This window comes from Poecilia formosa, unplaced genomic scaffold (assembly GCF_000485575.1).
Source record: "Poecilia formosa unplaced genomic scaffold, Poecilia_formosa-5.1.2 Scaffold318, whole genome shotgun sequence".
Lineage (NCBI taxonomy): Eukaryota > Metazoa > Chordata > Actinopteri > Cyprinodontiformes > Poeciliidae > Poecilia > Poecilia formosa.
This window is the reverse complement of record NW_006800257.1, coordinates 439450-456370: the sequence shown is the minus strand read 5'-3', so window position 1 is coordinate 456370 and position 16921 is coordinate 439450. Positions and strand designations below refer to the sequence as shown.

General features: G+C 38.2%; 1 protein-coding gene across 3 annotated transcripts in view; it reads left to right on the top strand.

Annotated features, from left to right (window-relative positions):
* The first annotated feature begins 1651 nt into the window (after positions 1-1651).
* Positions 1652-16921, top strand: part of LOC103152567 (poly [ADP-ribose] polymerase 12) — a 26314-nt gene continuing 11044 nt past the window's right edge. The window contains exons 1-12 of one of the 3 annotated variants that reach the window (XM_016661200.1): positions 1687-2489; positions 4412-4547; positions 4659-5676; positions 5765-5815; positions 5903-6029; positions 7450-7615; positions 8943-9060; positions 9145-9241; positions 9360-9432; positions 12501-12631; positions 12847-12998; positions 13177-13504. In XM_016661200.1, coding sequence (XP_016516686.1) covers positions 2221-2489; positions 4412-4547; positions 4659-5676; positions 5765-5815; positions 5903-6029; positions 7450-7615; positions 8943-9060; positions 9145-9241; positions 9360-9432; positions 12501-12631; positions 12847-12998; positions 13177-13504 — 2666 coding nt within the window. In that variant the 5' untranslated portion in view covers positions 1687-2220. Of the gene's footprint in view, positions 2490-4411; positions 4548-4658; positions 5677-5764; positions 5816-5902; positions 6030-7449; positions 7616-8942; positions 9061-9144; positions 9242-9359; positions 9433-12500; positions 12632-12846; positions 12999-13176; positions 15915-16921 lie in introns of those variants that run through there. The other 2 variants (XM_007573071.2, XM_007573073.2) reach the window with 2 other exon arrangements.

Genomic DNA, 16921 nt, shown 5'->3' with positions numbered 1-16921 from the left:
TGGAAACCATCTTTACTCTACCGCAGAAGGGGACACTGTCTTATGTTTGATCCTGAAGATACCGAAATAAAAGCTGCTCCTGGATCGATTGCTCTGCAAACACCAACCAATAGTGTGTTAAGTAGGGTTACGACTTGGCACTTTCCCAAGTTGCAATTTATTTTGAATATTTGATGTAATCTGTATGAAAAAATTCCACAAATTTGCAGGTTTTCACTAATAACCTTTTGAACTTGTGTGCCACTGAAAAATGTGCAAAAACTTTTTTTTTTCTGGCTGGTCAGTTTCACACCTAACAAGCAATGTAAAGGGAAGAAAACTTCATTGATGTAACTTGCTGCCCCTCTGACAGTATGGAGGAACAACTTCAAATCAGAAACACACATTATATTTGGTGAATGGACTGAACTTTCAAAAATCTTTTCCAATCATTTTGACCACTCAAAGCACTTTACAGAGTCACGTTAACCCATTCGCACACACTGATATTCATATCGGTAGATTTGGGGGTTAAGTGCCTGAAATGTGGCAGGAGGAAGCTGGAATCAAACCTACAACCTTCCCATCACAAGATGACTACTCTACCCACAGAGCCACTGTCACCATAAAAGTGAAGAATTTTATGATGTTGTTGTCATACATGATTGATATTAAAAAGGGGTGAGATGAAGGATGAACATATAAATAAACGAATGGACTGCTGTACTCCATCATCTCCATTGGGTGTCGCCACTGTGAATTTTTTTTTACACAATACATCAGGGCAGGTCTTTGTATTGAATTTAACCTGTCCACTTTTAAGTTTTTAAAATTTGTATTTTAAATGCAATATATGTTCTTTATGGTGATAACAGCATGATGCAGTCCAGCAGTTCAAAGAGCAACAACCACACGAAAATATTCATAAATATTTTTTCAAACGTCACTTACACTATGTTGGAGAAACCTAACACATCAAACAGGTTGTACGAGGTACGACACTTTTGACAAATTATTTACAAAAGTCCAAAAGGAGAACCAGTAAACAACGTTTACTCACTACTTGGCTTGTGCTGCATCATTAAATGGCAGACTACTAACCATTCCAAGGTCTGGATATTTCTGTTTGTTTTACAGTGGTTTTAACAAGATATGAAAATATGTTTCTGTGACAGAAAATGACTTTTAAGGCTGAAAAAACTTTCCTCTGACTCTCCATCCCCCTCAAAACAACATCCCACAGTGTTTCCATTTTACTGTTAAGACGTTTCTCACATGTTTTGGTTTAGTGAGACAAAAATCTTTTTTAAAACAACATTTCTTGTTATTATGTGTTTTATATCTCGTCTGAATTAGAAGGTTTCTTGTTTTAAGATACCCTTCCTGTTTTTATTTCCTAACTCTGGCAGTTAAATGCTTCCATAGTATTTACTTATAAAGTACGTTCTGTTGCACTGGGTTTTATTTGAACATATCAGTATAAAAAATCTCAATATACATAACACTGTTTGTGTAAATAAACAACAAAACAAAACCAAAAAACATGAATCCCATAAAGTACATTGACATTTGTGGTTTTAACACAACAAAATCCACTGTGAATAATGGTTCACAACATTTAAAATAGAGTCGAAACGACTCTATTTGAAGAAAACTGTGAAGTCTCAATAAAAGTTATCACTAGTTTCTTAAAACAAACATATTTCAATTCAGGAACTCAACTTTGTGCACAGAAACAATGGAAAGCTTCTTTAAAAACTGAAACTCTCACTAGATCCATGAGTTTTATCATTACAAAAAAAAAAAGAAAAAAAAAGAACAGGAAAAATCTAAGCAAAATTCAATTCAAAAGCACAGCTGGATGTATTTAGGATGGAATGAGGTCAGTATTATCTGGCACTGAGGGAGATTGGAAAATAGGAGATTCTGGTAGGAAATGTTTCTTTTAAGGCTAAAGACGAAGGAAATTTCGTCGTCTTTAACTCTTCCGACTCCACAGTTTACTTTTAAAGCACAGGAAAACTCTTGAAACAAAAGGGCCTTGAAAGGTTGTGAAAATGCTACACAATGACGCCCTCAAGTGGCAAACTGCAGTACTACCTTAAAAAAAAGAGTTAAGTTTCGGTTTCCAATCAGCAGAAACGACACCGAGCATTTCCTTCTCCTCTTGGACCGAGCGGCTTCTCGACCACAGCTGCTTTCGCCTCTTGCCTTCAGGGCGGAAGCGCTCCTGAAGGAGCCATGGAGGCTGAAATATTAAAGTTCATCTGCGCTAATCAAGGAGCAGTTGATGCCGAAGAGTTGATGTACAACCTTTTCCCAGGGGAGTCCACGACTGAGGTGATTTCCAACCAAAGCAAGTTTGCCTTGTGTTCCAGCAATGGGCAACAGAGAGTGGTGGCCAGGACCAGCCTGAGACTGTGCAGGAAGAAAGACTGTCCGGGGACGTGCGAGGGGCTACACATGTGTAAAAACTTCCTCTTCTCCGGCTCCTGTCACTTCCTACAAAGGTAAATAACTTGTTGACGTTCGGGTTGCTTTAAAGGGAAACGAGATGGTTGTCACGTCTTTACGTATTCAGTTAAAACTAGAGCTGTCAAAGCTAACTAAACGGCGTTGTCCGAGTTATTAGTGTGCCTGGTCAAAGGCCTTATCAACCGCGGTGCGTTCAAGTGTTGTGGTAAAAGATAAGATGTGGTAAAAGACTAACGAGTAAACGGAAAAACATCAGAAAATTGCATTATGACCTTATAATTCAAGTAGAGTTTTGAAATGACGTGTTTGACTGTGATTTCTTTCTCAAAGTTAACAGTGACGTCTTGCGCAAGTGTTTTATTTTTCTACAGTCGAAGCTAGCTTTACCTGCTCCTACTGTAACAAAGAAGTATCGTTAAAGTCAAGGCGTGTTTTGGATCCAATCAAACCAGTACGGGAAAAACAAGTAATCATTTTATCTTATCTTTTTTTTATTTATAGTGTAACACCATTTATATAATCAAAAATATAAATGAGCTTGACATTTTGAATTTCCTTTATTTATTGAAAATATGAACTTAACAGCACAAAAATTTGAAGTTGATCAGATTTTTCTTATTCTGACATTTTATCTTACTAGCAAAATTTATTCATCACCAGTGACATCACTGCCCATAAACAGTTGCCACAATTAACTAAAGCCTATTCAAAATTAAAATGAGGTGTGTTGGTAAAATTAATAAACAAACTAATTCAGGAAAACAACTTTTAAACATGTAAGTCAAAAATTAAGAAATCAGTTGCATCGTAAAACCCACAATTCTAAAAGGTAAAAGTGACTTTTATTTACATTAAACATGTGTAAAGTTATGACCCAAAACATAAATGTCAATGTCAACAATTTTGCATGGTTTTTAATTCTATCACCACACAAATTTCACAATATGTTCTTTTGTAGTTTACCTTCTTTTAGTTTTTTTTTTATTCAGTCAAAATTCAAGTATGTCATTGTTTAAAGCAGTATTTTTTCCCCTTCAAAAGCAAGAGCAGAAAATAATGTGGAATAATAATTCAGTTCCTCCTTCAAGATGTATGAAGAAGTTCCTTGCTTCTCTAAAGTGCTGTGTGTTGTGAAAAAGCAAACCCATAACAAGAAATTCAGATACAGTATGAGTAATTTGAGCACAGATGAAATAAAATAAATACATTAACCAATAGACAATTTATGTTAAGTAATATCCCAACAACCTGTGTCTAACAAGGAAAGGCGAGTTTATTAGTATTCAACATAAATGGAAAGAAATATTAAATGGCATGCTTAGGCATAATAGATATTATAATGACAATGCTGACATAACAACGTAACTGTTGTACATCGGTGTGATTTAATTTAGGTATTTATAAATCCCATCATCTCAGATTGGTTTGACAGATGTTGAATGAAAGAGGCCCGTTAATAGAGCCTTGAGGAACCCCATAAGTGATATTTCTTTGCTCAGCTTTAGGATTATGAGCATAAACTAAATGCTTCCGGTTTGTCAAAAAGGACGTGAATCAGTTCAGAACAGTACCAGACAATCCTACATTTCCAGTTGACATATCTTTAACTTGTCAGACAGATAATTTTCCTCGAGAATTTTTAGTAATCGAGGTACCAGAGTTATTTGAGGAACCATTTCACCCCAAAACGTAGGAATGTGGAGTTTTTAACTGAAGCACAAAAAGTGTCGTGGTCACTTTCTTGCGTTACCATGAGGTTAGAGAAATTTACAGAACCTAAACAATATTGGTTATCAGCCATTACAGTAATATTAATATTGGTTAAAGTTATTGGCCAAAATGTTTGTAACAGTGCATCCTTACTGGGAGTCATGCAGCGTGTACAAAAATGGCTTTAAAATTGATAAACACGTCTTTTTAAATTGGTCATGAATCTTTGTGTATTCTTCCCCAACAGAAGAGGCTGCAGTTTCCCCCACGTTTTGAACTCTGACTACAACCAAAGGCTGCTGATAGAACATGAGCTGGAGGGCCTGAGCAGGGCGGAGCTGTGTACGCTGCTGCTGCAGAGCGACAACTCCATGCTGCCTGCTGTAAGTCCACCAACGTTTTTACATTCTCACCTCATGAAGTTTCACATCAGAAACAACAACGATTACACTCGATCGCACCGTATTTGACCGTTTTCTTCTGTTTTCCCCCAGATATGTCATGATTACAATAACGGTGATGGAGTATTTGGCCGGTGTACGAGCGGCGTAGATTGTGAAAGACTCCACATCTGCCAGAAGTACCTGACCCAAAGATGCAGCTGCTCCAGAGCCCACGACTTTACTGCTTTTCAGCCAAAGAAGATCCTGCACGATAAGATGGTGCCCGACGACATGCTCCGCTCATTGAAGTCCGTTTACGCAAATCGAGAAGCGTTGAGGTACTATGACAGAGGCGGAGCTGGTAGGGGTCACAGGGGCAACGACGGCTCCAACGATGGGCCAAATTCAGGTCGCAGGCCGGGCAACAGAGGGAGAGGTGGAAATAGGGGCAACCGGGGGCCCAGAGGTAGAGGTAGAGGTATGAGGGGCAGCAGGGGGAATAGAGGAAACTCCAGACAACAAGAAACAGCCACCCATAGTGACCTCGTGGGAGACCTTGATTGGTGGGCTACGGTCACTGGACAAGGATGTTTTGAAACCAAGAGTGAGCAAGGAGATTTCTGGTCATCTAGCAGTGACGTCTCTGGTGCTGGCTGCGATTTCGATTCAAGAAGTGACTGTTGTTTGAGTACGGAGCAGAGGCAGTGGAACCGAGGGAGAGGGAGAGGGAGAACCATCTACAGGGGGTTCAGAGGAACCAGGGGAAGCAGAGGGGGCCGCGGAAATGCAGGTAACGACATCACGCAGCTACGAAGCACTTCCTTTGGTGACATCTGGGGTGAGTTCAGTGGCTTGAACCTGTGCAGCCAAAGCAAGAGTCCCCCGCCAAGTTTTAATTCGTCAAACAGTGACGTCTCTGCCGCCGCTGACGACTCCGAGGCGAGCAGCAATATGAGGAAAAAGCGCAGTCGAAGTCGCAATCGGACTTCAGCGAATAAAGGGAGAGGCGGCAACCAACCAGGGCTCCGAAGAACGTCTGCCGTCGATGAAATGATTGGTGCAGCTGGTGGCCAAGAGGGAAATGGAGCAGATGACCAGAAAGGCAGACAAAAAAACAAACCTGTCAAAGGTAAATACACAAACCATAGAATAGGGAAAAATAATGTCTCAAAGAGCTAGGCCGAAGTTAATTTAGTTTTTTATTTTATTTTTACTAGATAAAACTGAGATATGCATGTACTTCATTAAAGGCTACTGCAAGCATGATGGTAAGTTACTGCCCATCATTCCACATGGTACCTGCTTCCTGTCCTTGTTTTGCCTCAGATGTTCTCATTCATGGTTGTTTTTTTCAGACAAATGTTTTAAAGCTCACGACAAGATGCCGTACAGATGGCAGGTCCAGGAAGGAGGCCAGTGGAACGCCTTGCCTGATAACGAGGCAATTGAAAAGGAATACTGCGATCCCAGCAACACGTACAGGTATTCTGCTCTATCGGGCATAAACCACCTTCTCAGCTGTTGCAGAAAGGAAAAAAATTGCTGTTTTTATTTGGTTTCATGCAAGTTTCTTGACAAATCATCGTTTTTAAGTCTGTAACTATATCTTACAATATGACAATGCCGTGATATTTCTCGATAAAGTGAAGTCTGTGTCAGCATGTGACTTCTCTTGGTGAATTAAAGTTAAGCTGATGCTATGAGCCCCAAATCAAAGTTTTAGTGGTTTCAGCTTCACATCCTGTTTGAGACTATTATTTAGCAGTAAGAGACAAAGAAGCTCTCCAGTTGACCTGTTGTTTTGATAATCGCCTAGCAAAGTTCTTTTATTGGATTGACTACATGTTACAAGTTACTAAAGCATTTAAGAAGCCTTTGCCTTCCTTAAATCATTGTTATGACAATATTTTGATTCCTTGGTAGAGTGGAAAAAACTGGTAAACAGCTAGCTGCTAACGTTTTTAAAGTTATCTATGGAGCTTCTTGTTTGCTTGACTCCAAAAAGAAAATGTTTCTGTTCAAAGAATCTGAACTTTATTCTATTGATGAAGTCTAAAAACACCTACATTTTCTTCATTATTTTATGATCTTTTTATGAAAACACTCAAAAAAATAAATTTTTCTAATGTCATGTTGGCATGAAGGCCACATTTAGAATTAGATAAGTATAAAACAAGCAAGGTATAAACTAGTAACACCAGTGCTGGAATTATCTGCAGTGATTAAACATTATTTAATACACAGTTTGGGGATTCCTGGTTCTCCCAAGTTGTACCATCCCCGCAAGCCAGCAATTTCAAAATAACATCAGAGCTGCAAATAAAACAGCATTCACTCTCTTTTTTAATAAGAGGTTAGATACTTTATTGTCCAATTTGGAACATTTTTCTTTGTGTGGGAAAATGTTACTATCCATTTCTGTGACTTTATTAACTAAAAATAAAACTTTCTCCGTCCAAACATGGTAGAAAAATTACATAGCCCTGGTGGGCAGCCATATTGAATTCTAAGGCCAGGGTCAGTCATTGAGTAGTTATTATTGTTGTTGTCAGTTATTTATTTATGTATTTATGGTGGCCCAAAAGGATCAACAAAATGCAAAAGCCACAATTTGACAACAAAAACCACAGCAGAAGCTATGCTAAAAAGGAATTCATGCTAAATTAATAGTTATGCTAAACCAAAAGGCATGCTAAAATGGAATTTATGCTGAAACATTAGTTATGCTAAAATCGTAGTTATGCTAAAATGGTATGTGAAATATTATGTTTTGCACAACTATTATTTGGAAAAGGATTGCAGCATTTAAAATAAATATGGACAAATGCACTCAAATTATAAAAATAATATAAAATGTATGCATTTCCTCTAAATTCACTAAAGCATTGCTTTGTGTTTGCAGCAGCGGCAGTCCGCCTGTTCATTTTGACACCATGACTCGAGGAGGGAACAAAGTGCGGCGGCTCACTACGGTGAACTCTTTGGTTGAGCCGACCTTCATTCACACCACAGAGTGGCTCTGGTACTGGCAGGACGAGTTTGGAAAGTGGAACCTGTACGGTTCAGATGTGAGTACATGAAGTCCTAGTGTAACATCTATACACATTTTGTGCTCAAAATTAGAATTGAGAAAAGTTAGTTTTGAAAGTATCCATGCTTGTCAGTTCAGTCATAAAAAACGCATAGCTACTTTCAAAAAAGGAAAAGCATCCGCCAAATGCAAAAGTAAAGGTCTTGGCAGTTTGCTGGTCTGGAGGATGTAGGTGGGTTAACACAACACTGGGGTGGCAACATAACAGCAGTAACCATACAGAAGCAAATGTTGCCACGCAACAATATAGGAAGTATTATTACAAATCATAATTCATTGTTCTCAGTCAGCATAAATTATTCACAAGTAGGAAAACATTTTACCTCTCATCCAACCCAAAGCTCAGAGCTTGGAGGATCCCTGAGAAACTGCAAGAACCCATATATCTGCCTGAGTTAGCATCTTAAATGTTAAAGTTCATGATGGTAAGTTTTAAAAATATTGAATAGATGTGGTTTGTTTGGGAGAGTTGTTTGAAGAGCAAACAAACTAGAAGCAGTCAACGCTAAGGTTTGCATCGGAATCAGTCACAAGACTTGGGGGACAACAAGCAACTAAACAGTCATTGTTTTCTAATGTTGGTCAAACTCCTGAACTCACTAAATGAAATCAATAACACCAAAAAAAATGTTAAATGTAGCCGATTTAACTGTGAGCCCAAGGAATACTGCAGATCAGTCCTAATGTCCGAGAACTTATGTTCATGTTGAGGACACATGACCTAATCAAAGTTTATAGTCCTCAGCAATGCCTCGTCATAAAAACATGAACAGCACTTCCTACACGTATATCTGGTTTGGCCAACAGCAGATAAACAAGGAAAAAGCCAATGTGTCAGCAGAGTGCGTATTGACGATACGCACAGTGACACGTTGACTCGGCAAGCAGAGCCAGCTGAGGTGATCCAGGCTAAAAATGGCCAGTGCTGGTGCTTTCAGGGACAGGAAAAAAAATCACAAAGTACATGATTCCTGTCACTGCAAACCTTTTGAGTAATCAGCAGAATTAATCTCATATAGAATTCCTTGCCACTATTTTTGCTTTAACTGATAATATGTCCTTCTTTTTAAACATAGGTCCACATCAGTCATTTCCTGTATTAATTTACAAATTATGTCTAAAACAATTATTTGTATACACCTCTATAAACTGCCTTAAAAAAACAAATGATCTAATTGGCTAGTAAAGTCCATCTTTACATTAGTCTGTATTAATCCAGTTTTATGTAATCATGGAATTAAATGAAGCCGATGTTGGTGGAGAAGATCAGGGCTAATATGATTCTCACAAACATTGTGTTGCAGAACGCTGGAAGGAAATCATCAGACATCAGAAGTGAAACTCTGGAGCAGAAGTTTCTGGACAATGAGAGCGAAGTGGAGTTCTCTGCTGGCTCCCAGTCTTATTCTCTTAGTTTCCAGGGTAAAACACAAAACTTTGACATTTTAAATGGGTTCAAACAACAAATAAATACAACCTCAATTAATATGCCTTTATTCCCTTCAGACATGATTCAAACAAATAGGCATTATGGTACTAAGAGGCTTGTGAGCAGACGTCCTCTGTTCGTCTCTGCCGCTGATGTCCGAACCAAGAAAGTGAGGTAGGTTGAGGAAAAGCAGTGTTCTTCATCAGTCCTCTTGTTCTGAATGTGCTCTCCATGTTTTAAAATGGTTCAACTAAGTCAACATGAAACTCATCCTCACCATCTATCCCTGCAGAAGGCCTGCAGGAAGCTCTTCTCCTGTGCCAGACCACTGGGACAAGACGCAGATCCCTCCAACAGGATTCTCGGTATAATAAACTCACAGGGTTTGGGTTTCTTGCCTCTCCACTCTGACTTGTGGGAAATGGGATTAGGTGAACGTTTTCTTTTTTCAAGATTGAGGTACAGTGGTGTAGAGGGCCAAATTATCTTCCTTGAGTCTTTAAAAAAGTCAGTCATAACAATAGCTTACCTCACTAAGATAAGGGTTCTCAAAAGTAAGAGTCAAAATCAGCACAATAATATAAGCTAAAACTTGGGTGGCATTAGTGACATTTAAGCCACTTTGTTTTACAAGTTGTTACCATTTCCATAACCTGATAAAAAACCAGCTCCTTGTTCAACACTTTGCTTTGTCCAGAAGGTCGTGGCTATTGAGAAACAATTGCATCCTGGAGATGTTGACTCTGTTGAGGTTTTAAATTGTACGACACCGCTAACGTTTGTCCATGACATATGTAATGCTCCAGTTCAATGATATGAATCTAATTGGAAATTCCCTGCACTGTAAACCGTCATCCTCCACTGTGAAGAGAGAAGTGCCAATCCAAACAAGATGGCTGTTAATGTTAATTCAATATTTGTAAATGTGGGCAACACGGACTGAACAACTTTGTTCACTTCCTCCGCTGCCATCACTAAAACTACAGGCAGAATACGTTTCTGAAGCAGTGCAGAAAATCTATGTCATCTTTCAGAGATCCTCATTCTGCTCGCTGATTGGTCCAGTACAAATTCTACCAGAGAAATTCAGCTCAGTGGGAGAAATCCCAGACAGAATACTGACAGGAGATGAGAATTGTGCAGGAAGGCCAGGCTATCATTTCCTGCTCTCTTAATGAAGCATCTGTGGTTTGGATCCAGTTTCAGAAAGGTGTGTTGTAGATGGTCTGATTACACAAAACGCATTGGAATTTCTAGTAAAAAAAATAATAAGATTATTGTGAAATATTTGACATATTTTACTTGCAATTCATGATTCAATTTAATGCAATAATTGTGTAAGTGATTCAGAACTGATAAATGAGAATTTTGTGCATCCATCCAAATTTCTTCTAATGTTACCAACACTCTTTAGCAACACCAGAATTGAGCATAAGAGGATGAAAGTAACAAGGAACGTTGGTGAAGAAGGCATCAGATTCTCTAACGGTAGCGCTTTTTGAGACGCAGAGTTCGCATTGAATATCGAATACACAACAGTGGTAGTTGTGATGCAGGACATGAAGCAACTGTGACACATTCCTGAAGAGGGCAGGAATATCTGAGAAGGTTTTTGCTGTGTAAATAGTCTGATGTTCTGAAATCTACAAATAAATGAAGTAAATTTTTCATATAATCTTGTTTGTGATTTGAAACACAACTCTTATGTTTTTACAATATGCATTGGCAATGTAGTGGGACTTAGTTGAAGGGACCGTTTGTTATGATTTTATTTAGAATCTGCTATCTGTGTGCATGAAAGCGCATTACTTTGTTTAGGAACACTAGTCTGATTGTATTAGTCTATGCGGTGAGATGTTCCTACTGGTTTTAGGAACTTGTTAGGTTTTTCTTTATCTGGACCTAGAGCTCACTGTGAGCGTCATCCATTGCTACTTTCATTCTGTACTTTAAACAAACTATCGGTTTAATTGTTTACTTTTACTTTAGCCAAAGCATTTTACATTGACTGTATGAGCAAAAATAAAAACAATTCTTTCCACTGTTCACAGCTGTTTTGTTCCTAAAAAAAAAGGCTAATAAGAAGCAACTAAAGCCATAGAGATAAAAACCTGCACCATCTCCATATCATTAGTGCTATTTGCTTTGTGACTCCAGTGCAACGATGGATTTGATGGCCAGTGCAAACAGAACAGAGATATGAGTCGATATAAAGTTGAAGTGATGACTGGGATTACAGAAGATTTCAGAAATGCATTGAATGCAGCACAACTTAGCATAAAATGTATCTGTGCTTTTTCTTTTGTTCTGTATCAAATTATATATACATTTACTATTTTGACACAGAAAACGTCAAAGCAAACAAAATGCTTTTCTTTTTATAAACTTGCATCTATAAAAGAGGTGTGACAGTGTCATTTTATGTTTTTGCTGTATATCTTACAAAGCTAGACTGTTGTTTTGGTAAATAAAATAGATTTGTGTCATATTTGTGACTTGTTTTTGTTTTTTGTAATATAAATCTTTATCCAGCGTCTTATCAGAATAGGGATTCCACATTTGCTATCTCCATTTGCCTACAGTAAAATGGTGTGTTTGTGGCCTCAATAACGAATGGTCAGGTTTTCAAGTGTGTGAATTACAATGTTTTCACATTATGTGTGTGCAGTACTTTTTACCACAATAATATTCTTTGATCTCATGCAGCACTATGCAAACGTAGTCTGCACTGATGAAGGTTCTCTGAACTCAAGATCCTGGATGCTTGAAAATGACAGCATGACTACTTTGATTCGTTTGGTTAATATTTATTTAAAACAACTTGGCATTCAAAGGATATTAAAATTTAATTTCCAGAAGGCCAAAGCAGAAACAAACTCAGTCCTGACTCTGTTGAACACTGTTTCACACCCTTGATCTGAATATACATGCACTTCTCATATTAAGAACTCCAGAACTTTCTAATGTACGTGAAAGGTATGACCAGACTTTGTTCCTAAAAGTCCACTTGATTTTCTTAAGTTTGAACTTGCACAATATATGTTCCATGTGCTAACACGCATGGCAAGAAGATAAATTGTGGCAGGAGTTTTAAACAAAGTAGACTGAAGTCAAAATTTTGCAAAAAAGAAAATGTTACCTAGATGTGGAAGTACATGACGGTTCACACTTTTACAATACTATGTAAATACTGTTAAAAGCCTTTTTTCCTTTGCTAGAAGGAGGTTCCACATGGTTTTTAAATTCTGTTTCGTCTTGATTTGCTTTTTGCATTTGTGGCTTTAGACGATCCTATTTCTGCTCTGACCTCTGTACACCTTCTATGTTAATCTTCATATTGACTTAAAGTTGGCCAATATATCTACTTCATCCAAAGATTTGAACTTGTCCTGGTGACTGCCACTGTGAACTTTCCTGCTTCTGTGTATTGTAGAGAGTTGCCGTCCCGCTCACTTCGGATGAATTTCAAAAGCTTGAAGCACTTTTTCGAACAACCTTGAGAGGCTTCGATATTATCAAGATAGAGAGGATTCAGAACAAGGCGCTCTGGGAAGTCTTTCAGTGGTATGTATGCTATGGACCAAGTTAAAAACTGGGGTGGTTTTGTACTGATGTTTTTTTTTTGTTTTTTTTTAAAGGAACCTTTTAATACTTATCCTCTAGTAACTACATTATATCAACATTTAGCTTTGAGGTGAAGCTCGGCAACATTAGCTTAGTATGTTAGATCTGTAAACATGTTTTTAAAGGACATTCCTTTGCAACATTTCTACCTAAAGGCAAAAGGCTCAGATGAAGAACAACAACAGTGGACGTGAGGTGGAAGAAAAGCAACTTTTTCATGGGACTGACTCGAAACACATCGACGCCATTTGTCTCAACAACTTTGACTGGAGGATCTGTGGAGTTAATGGAACAGCTTATGGCAAAGGTGGGTTAAAGATGATGGTTCAGGGCATCTACAGTGCCCTAAAAAAATTTTACACATGACATTTTAGAGTGTCTGGAAATTTTTATATTAGTGGAAGGTTGACGTGATACTGTCTGACCAGAGAAGATGCCATTAAAATATATTCTCTTCTCACTTATCTTTTTGCTTCCAATCACAGGAAGCTACTTTGCTCGGGACGCTAAATACTCCCACAGCTACACTGGTGACTCTGATGTCAAAACCATGTTTGTGTCTCGTGTCCTGGTGGGGAGCTACACAAGAGGGGACTCCAGCTACGTCCGACCTCCGTCCAAAGACGGTGGAGACATAAACTTCTACGACAGCTGTGTCAACGACATCGCAAATCCTTCCATTTTTGTTGTCTTTGAGAAGCACCAGATCTATCCTGAGTACCTGCTGACATACAAGACCACACACCCACTAGTTGACAGACTTAGTAGTACATCAGCACAGCAACCAAAACCAGTTATTGCCCCTAAGCCGCCGGTGTATCAACCCAGTACGGCATCGAAACAAACCATCTCTTCATCACATCAATACGGTGCGGCATCATATCTAACCAGTTCATCATTGTATCCATCCACTGTGGCGTCGAATCAAACCATCTCTTCATCATATCAACCCACCATAGTGTCAAAACAAACCAGTTCATCGTCATATCAACCTACTACTGCGTCGAATCAAACCATCTCTTCATCATATCAACCCAGCGCGACGCCGTATCTAACCCGTTCATCATCGTATCAACCCAGTACAACTTCTTCACTGTATCAAACCAGATATGATTCCCAACGCACCTCGTCTTCCCCATCATCCCCCTCAAAGCCGACCAAAAAAAATGATTCCTGTGTTATAGCCTAAGCACAGCTATGAAATGGAAAAAGGTCGTAACGGATAAGAGAGTTCAGTGAAGTTTTTTTATTTAAACATTAGCACAAAAAAATATGTCAGATCAGAAGGGGAAATGATAGTTTTTGATAAGCTTAAAAAATATTCCACCCATATGTAGGAAATAATCCAAAAACAGAAGGATAAATAGAAATGCATGCAAAGGCAAAGTTGACAGTTTAATGGAAATATTTGAAATGTTTTCATTTTAAATGACCTATTGCAGTGATTTTTCATTTAGTGCTTTAGTTTTCATTGACAGGCCAACTCAGAGAAACGGCAGCGTTTTCTTTAGGCAGTAAGTCGTATTTAAATGATTCTGTTAGCTGACGCTCACAGCCACAGAAGGCTGGACTGCCGGTCTTTAATTGTGACATATACTTTGTACGTGAAGGGCATCCATCCATCAGTCCCACAAAAACACAACTAACTGTCACCACTGGTGTTTGCATCCCAACTTCAGTGGGCTATTTAAGGCTAAACAGTGAATTCAAGAGTGATATAGCGATAGAATCTCATCCAGTCAACTCCAAAGCTATTTGAGGTTTCTAAAAAGATGCTCATGAAGACATCTTTTTTTTGTTTTTTTACACATTTTTATCCAGACAAAAACATTACAAATAGGCTACATTACCAATACCAAAGTTGTATATGGCGCTGTAATGCTGCTGCGATAAAACAAATGTAGCAGTAAACACCAGAAGGCGACATGGACCAAGCGCATAAAGTTTGCGCCATGGAGCTATTCCAATCGATTTGAAAACATTTCGTTTTGGATTGCTACATAATAAACACAAGAGTGGCATTTCACAATGTTTTTCATTCTGATGGGTGTTTCTAGATGTTAATAATCCATTCCTTTGTGGACAAAAAGCTGAAACAAGAACGAAAGCAGAGCATTCTCAAAGCTCGTTCCCGCGTGAACGACAACCACCAACGATTTTTCTTTGAGAAAATGGACTCTTACTACTTTAATGTAGGAGGAGCACCTAATGAATCAGATCAGACAAGTCCAGAATTCTTGCACTGATTTGACTGAGACACACCAGGAACAACAAGGTGGTTTCTAACCGCCCTAACTTAGCACGTTTAATACTGTACGTCATGTATTCAGGGAGCAGGTAGCCGCATCACATTGACAATATCAATGGTTGGTGTGGTGTGTAGTATTGATAAATAGACACTACATTGATCTGTCATCAGCCACTGCTTATTAACCGATAAAAACTTTTATTTTTCTTTTAAATTATCTTCTAGCAGCCACTAGAGGGTGATAAAACCACGTGTCTTTTTAAAAAATACCAAACATTAATTTGTCTGATTCAAGGTGGGACAAATTAATGATTTGGCACGATAAGTTTAAAATGAAAGGAGAGAATCGCTCAGGTGTTTCTGCCAAATGTTGTGTTGCTGTTACACTAATCATTTAAATGCTTTTAGATGCGAATAAACTGCAAAACAAAACAAAAATGTAAACTTTAAAGTTCTTCCCTAGAGCAGTTTCTCTACATGTTGAACAATACATTCCATCAGATGTTGATTAGGTTATTGAAATGAGACCGAGCTCCGAAAAAGGAATCAGTGTGCTCGTCAGCGCCTCCTGTGGCGTGACACATTATTGCACTCATTCAATCATTCAATATACCCAATTGCGGAGATTCTTTTTCCACATTGAGAACTCCCCTCTCCCCATGCCCCTCCAGCCCCCCAAGTAAAAAGTGCTCCGTTTAGAGCCCTGATAACTTACAGCATCTGTTTTTATTCCAAACTTATTTTTTGCTATTTCTTAGCTGTGAAGTTTTTATTGGCTTTCTAAATCTTCTAATTGTTGTTGATGTATTTTTTTCATATTCATTTTGTTAATTTTAATAAAATTATATGAAACCAGAACAATAAAAGTTAAGCCAAAGTTGCCTTTCATAAGCCAGTAAATTCATCTGTTCCTCTTAAAAATCAAAATGGTAATTACGTGATTGTGTCTTATCAAAATAAAGTTTTCTATTACCAGCTGCTTGCTTCTGAGTTTCTATATTCACCAACAAACTTGAGGATGAGAGGAACCAGAACTGGTGGGTGAATGTACAGGTATAAACACCTCTGGAGTGTTTTCACATCATAACAAACGTCTGTGTATTTTATTGGGTTTTTTTATGTGACACACCAACACAAGGTAGCCATTAGTTTTGAAGTTGAAGGAAAAGCTATATATTCCTTACGATGAGCAGCAGTACTACGTCAGTGTGGAAATGACTATTTCGAAGAGACAATCACAAACATCACGAGCTGGTTTCGTCAGATCTTGATAACTATCAATGTTTCTTATAAAGACGACTTTTTGTAATTCTACGACTGCTAATATTGTATCTTTATTTTGCTAATATAACTTGTCATTAAGAAATCTCTTAGTCTGGCCCTAATGTTAGGCATTCATGACAGGCAATATCAAAAATGAAGAAAAATATTTGGCCTCAAAGAGAATAACTAAAATCAACAATTATTGGTTCACAATTATTGGATACAGACACAATGAAAAGCTCCTTTTAAAACCATTCCTCACAACGTCTGAGTTTTTTTCTAAACAATAGAGGGAGGGAGTTATAAACATCATTTTCTCCTTTTTAGCTTAAAGAAGTATGAAACAACATGATACTCTGTGACTGGATAATTTCCACTTTATATTTTTTGCTATCCCTATATCTTGTCCACATAATTCTCTTTTGAAGCACAGGATCGCTTTCTCGAAACCTTGAATCCCTGTAAAAAATCATTCTGCACAATAACGCCCTCAAGTGGCAAACTGCAGCATTACGGAGTGACGCCTGTCTAAATATAGTTCAGTTTCGGTTTCCAAACAACACCGAGCATTTCATACTCTCCTACCAGAGTCACTCCGCAACCACAGCTGCAGTCTGGGCGAAAAGGCCATTTGAAGAGCCGCCGAGGAGCCATGGAGGCTAAAATATTAAAGTTCATCTGCGCTAATCAAGGAGCAGTTGATGCTGAAGAGTTGATGT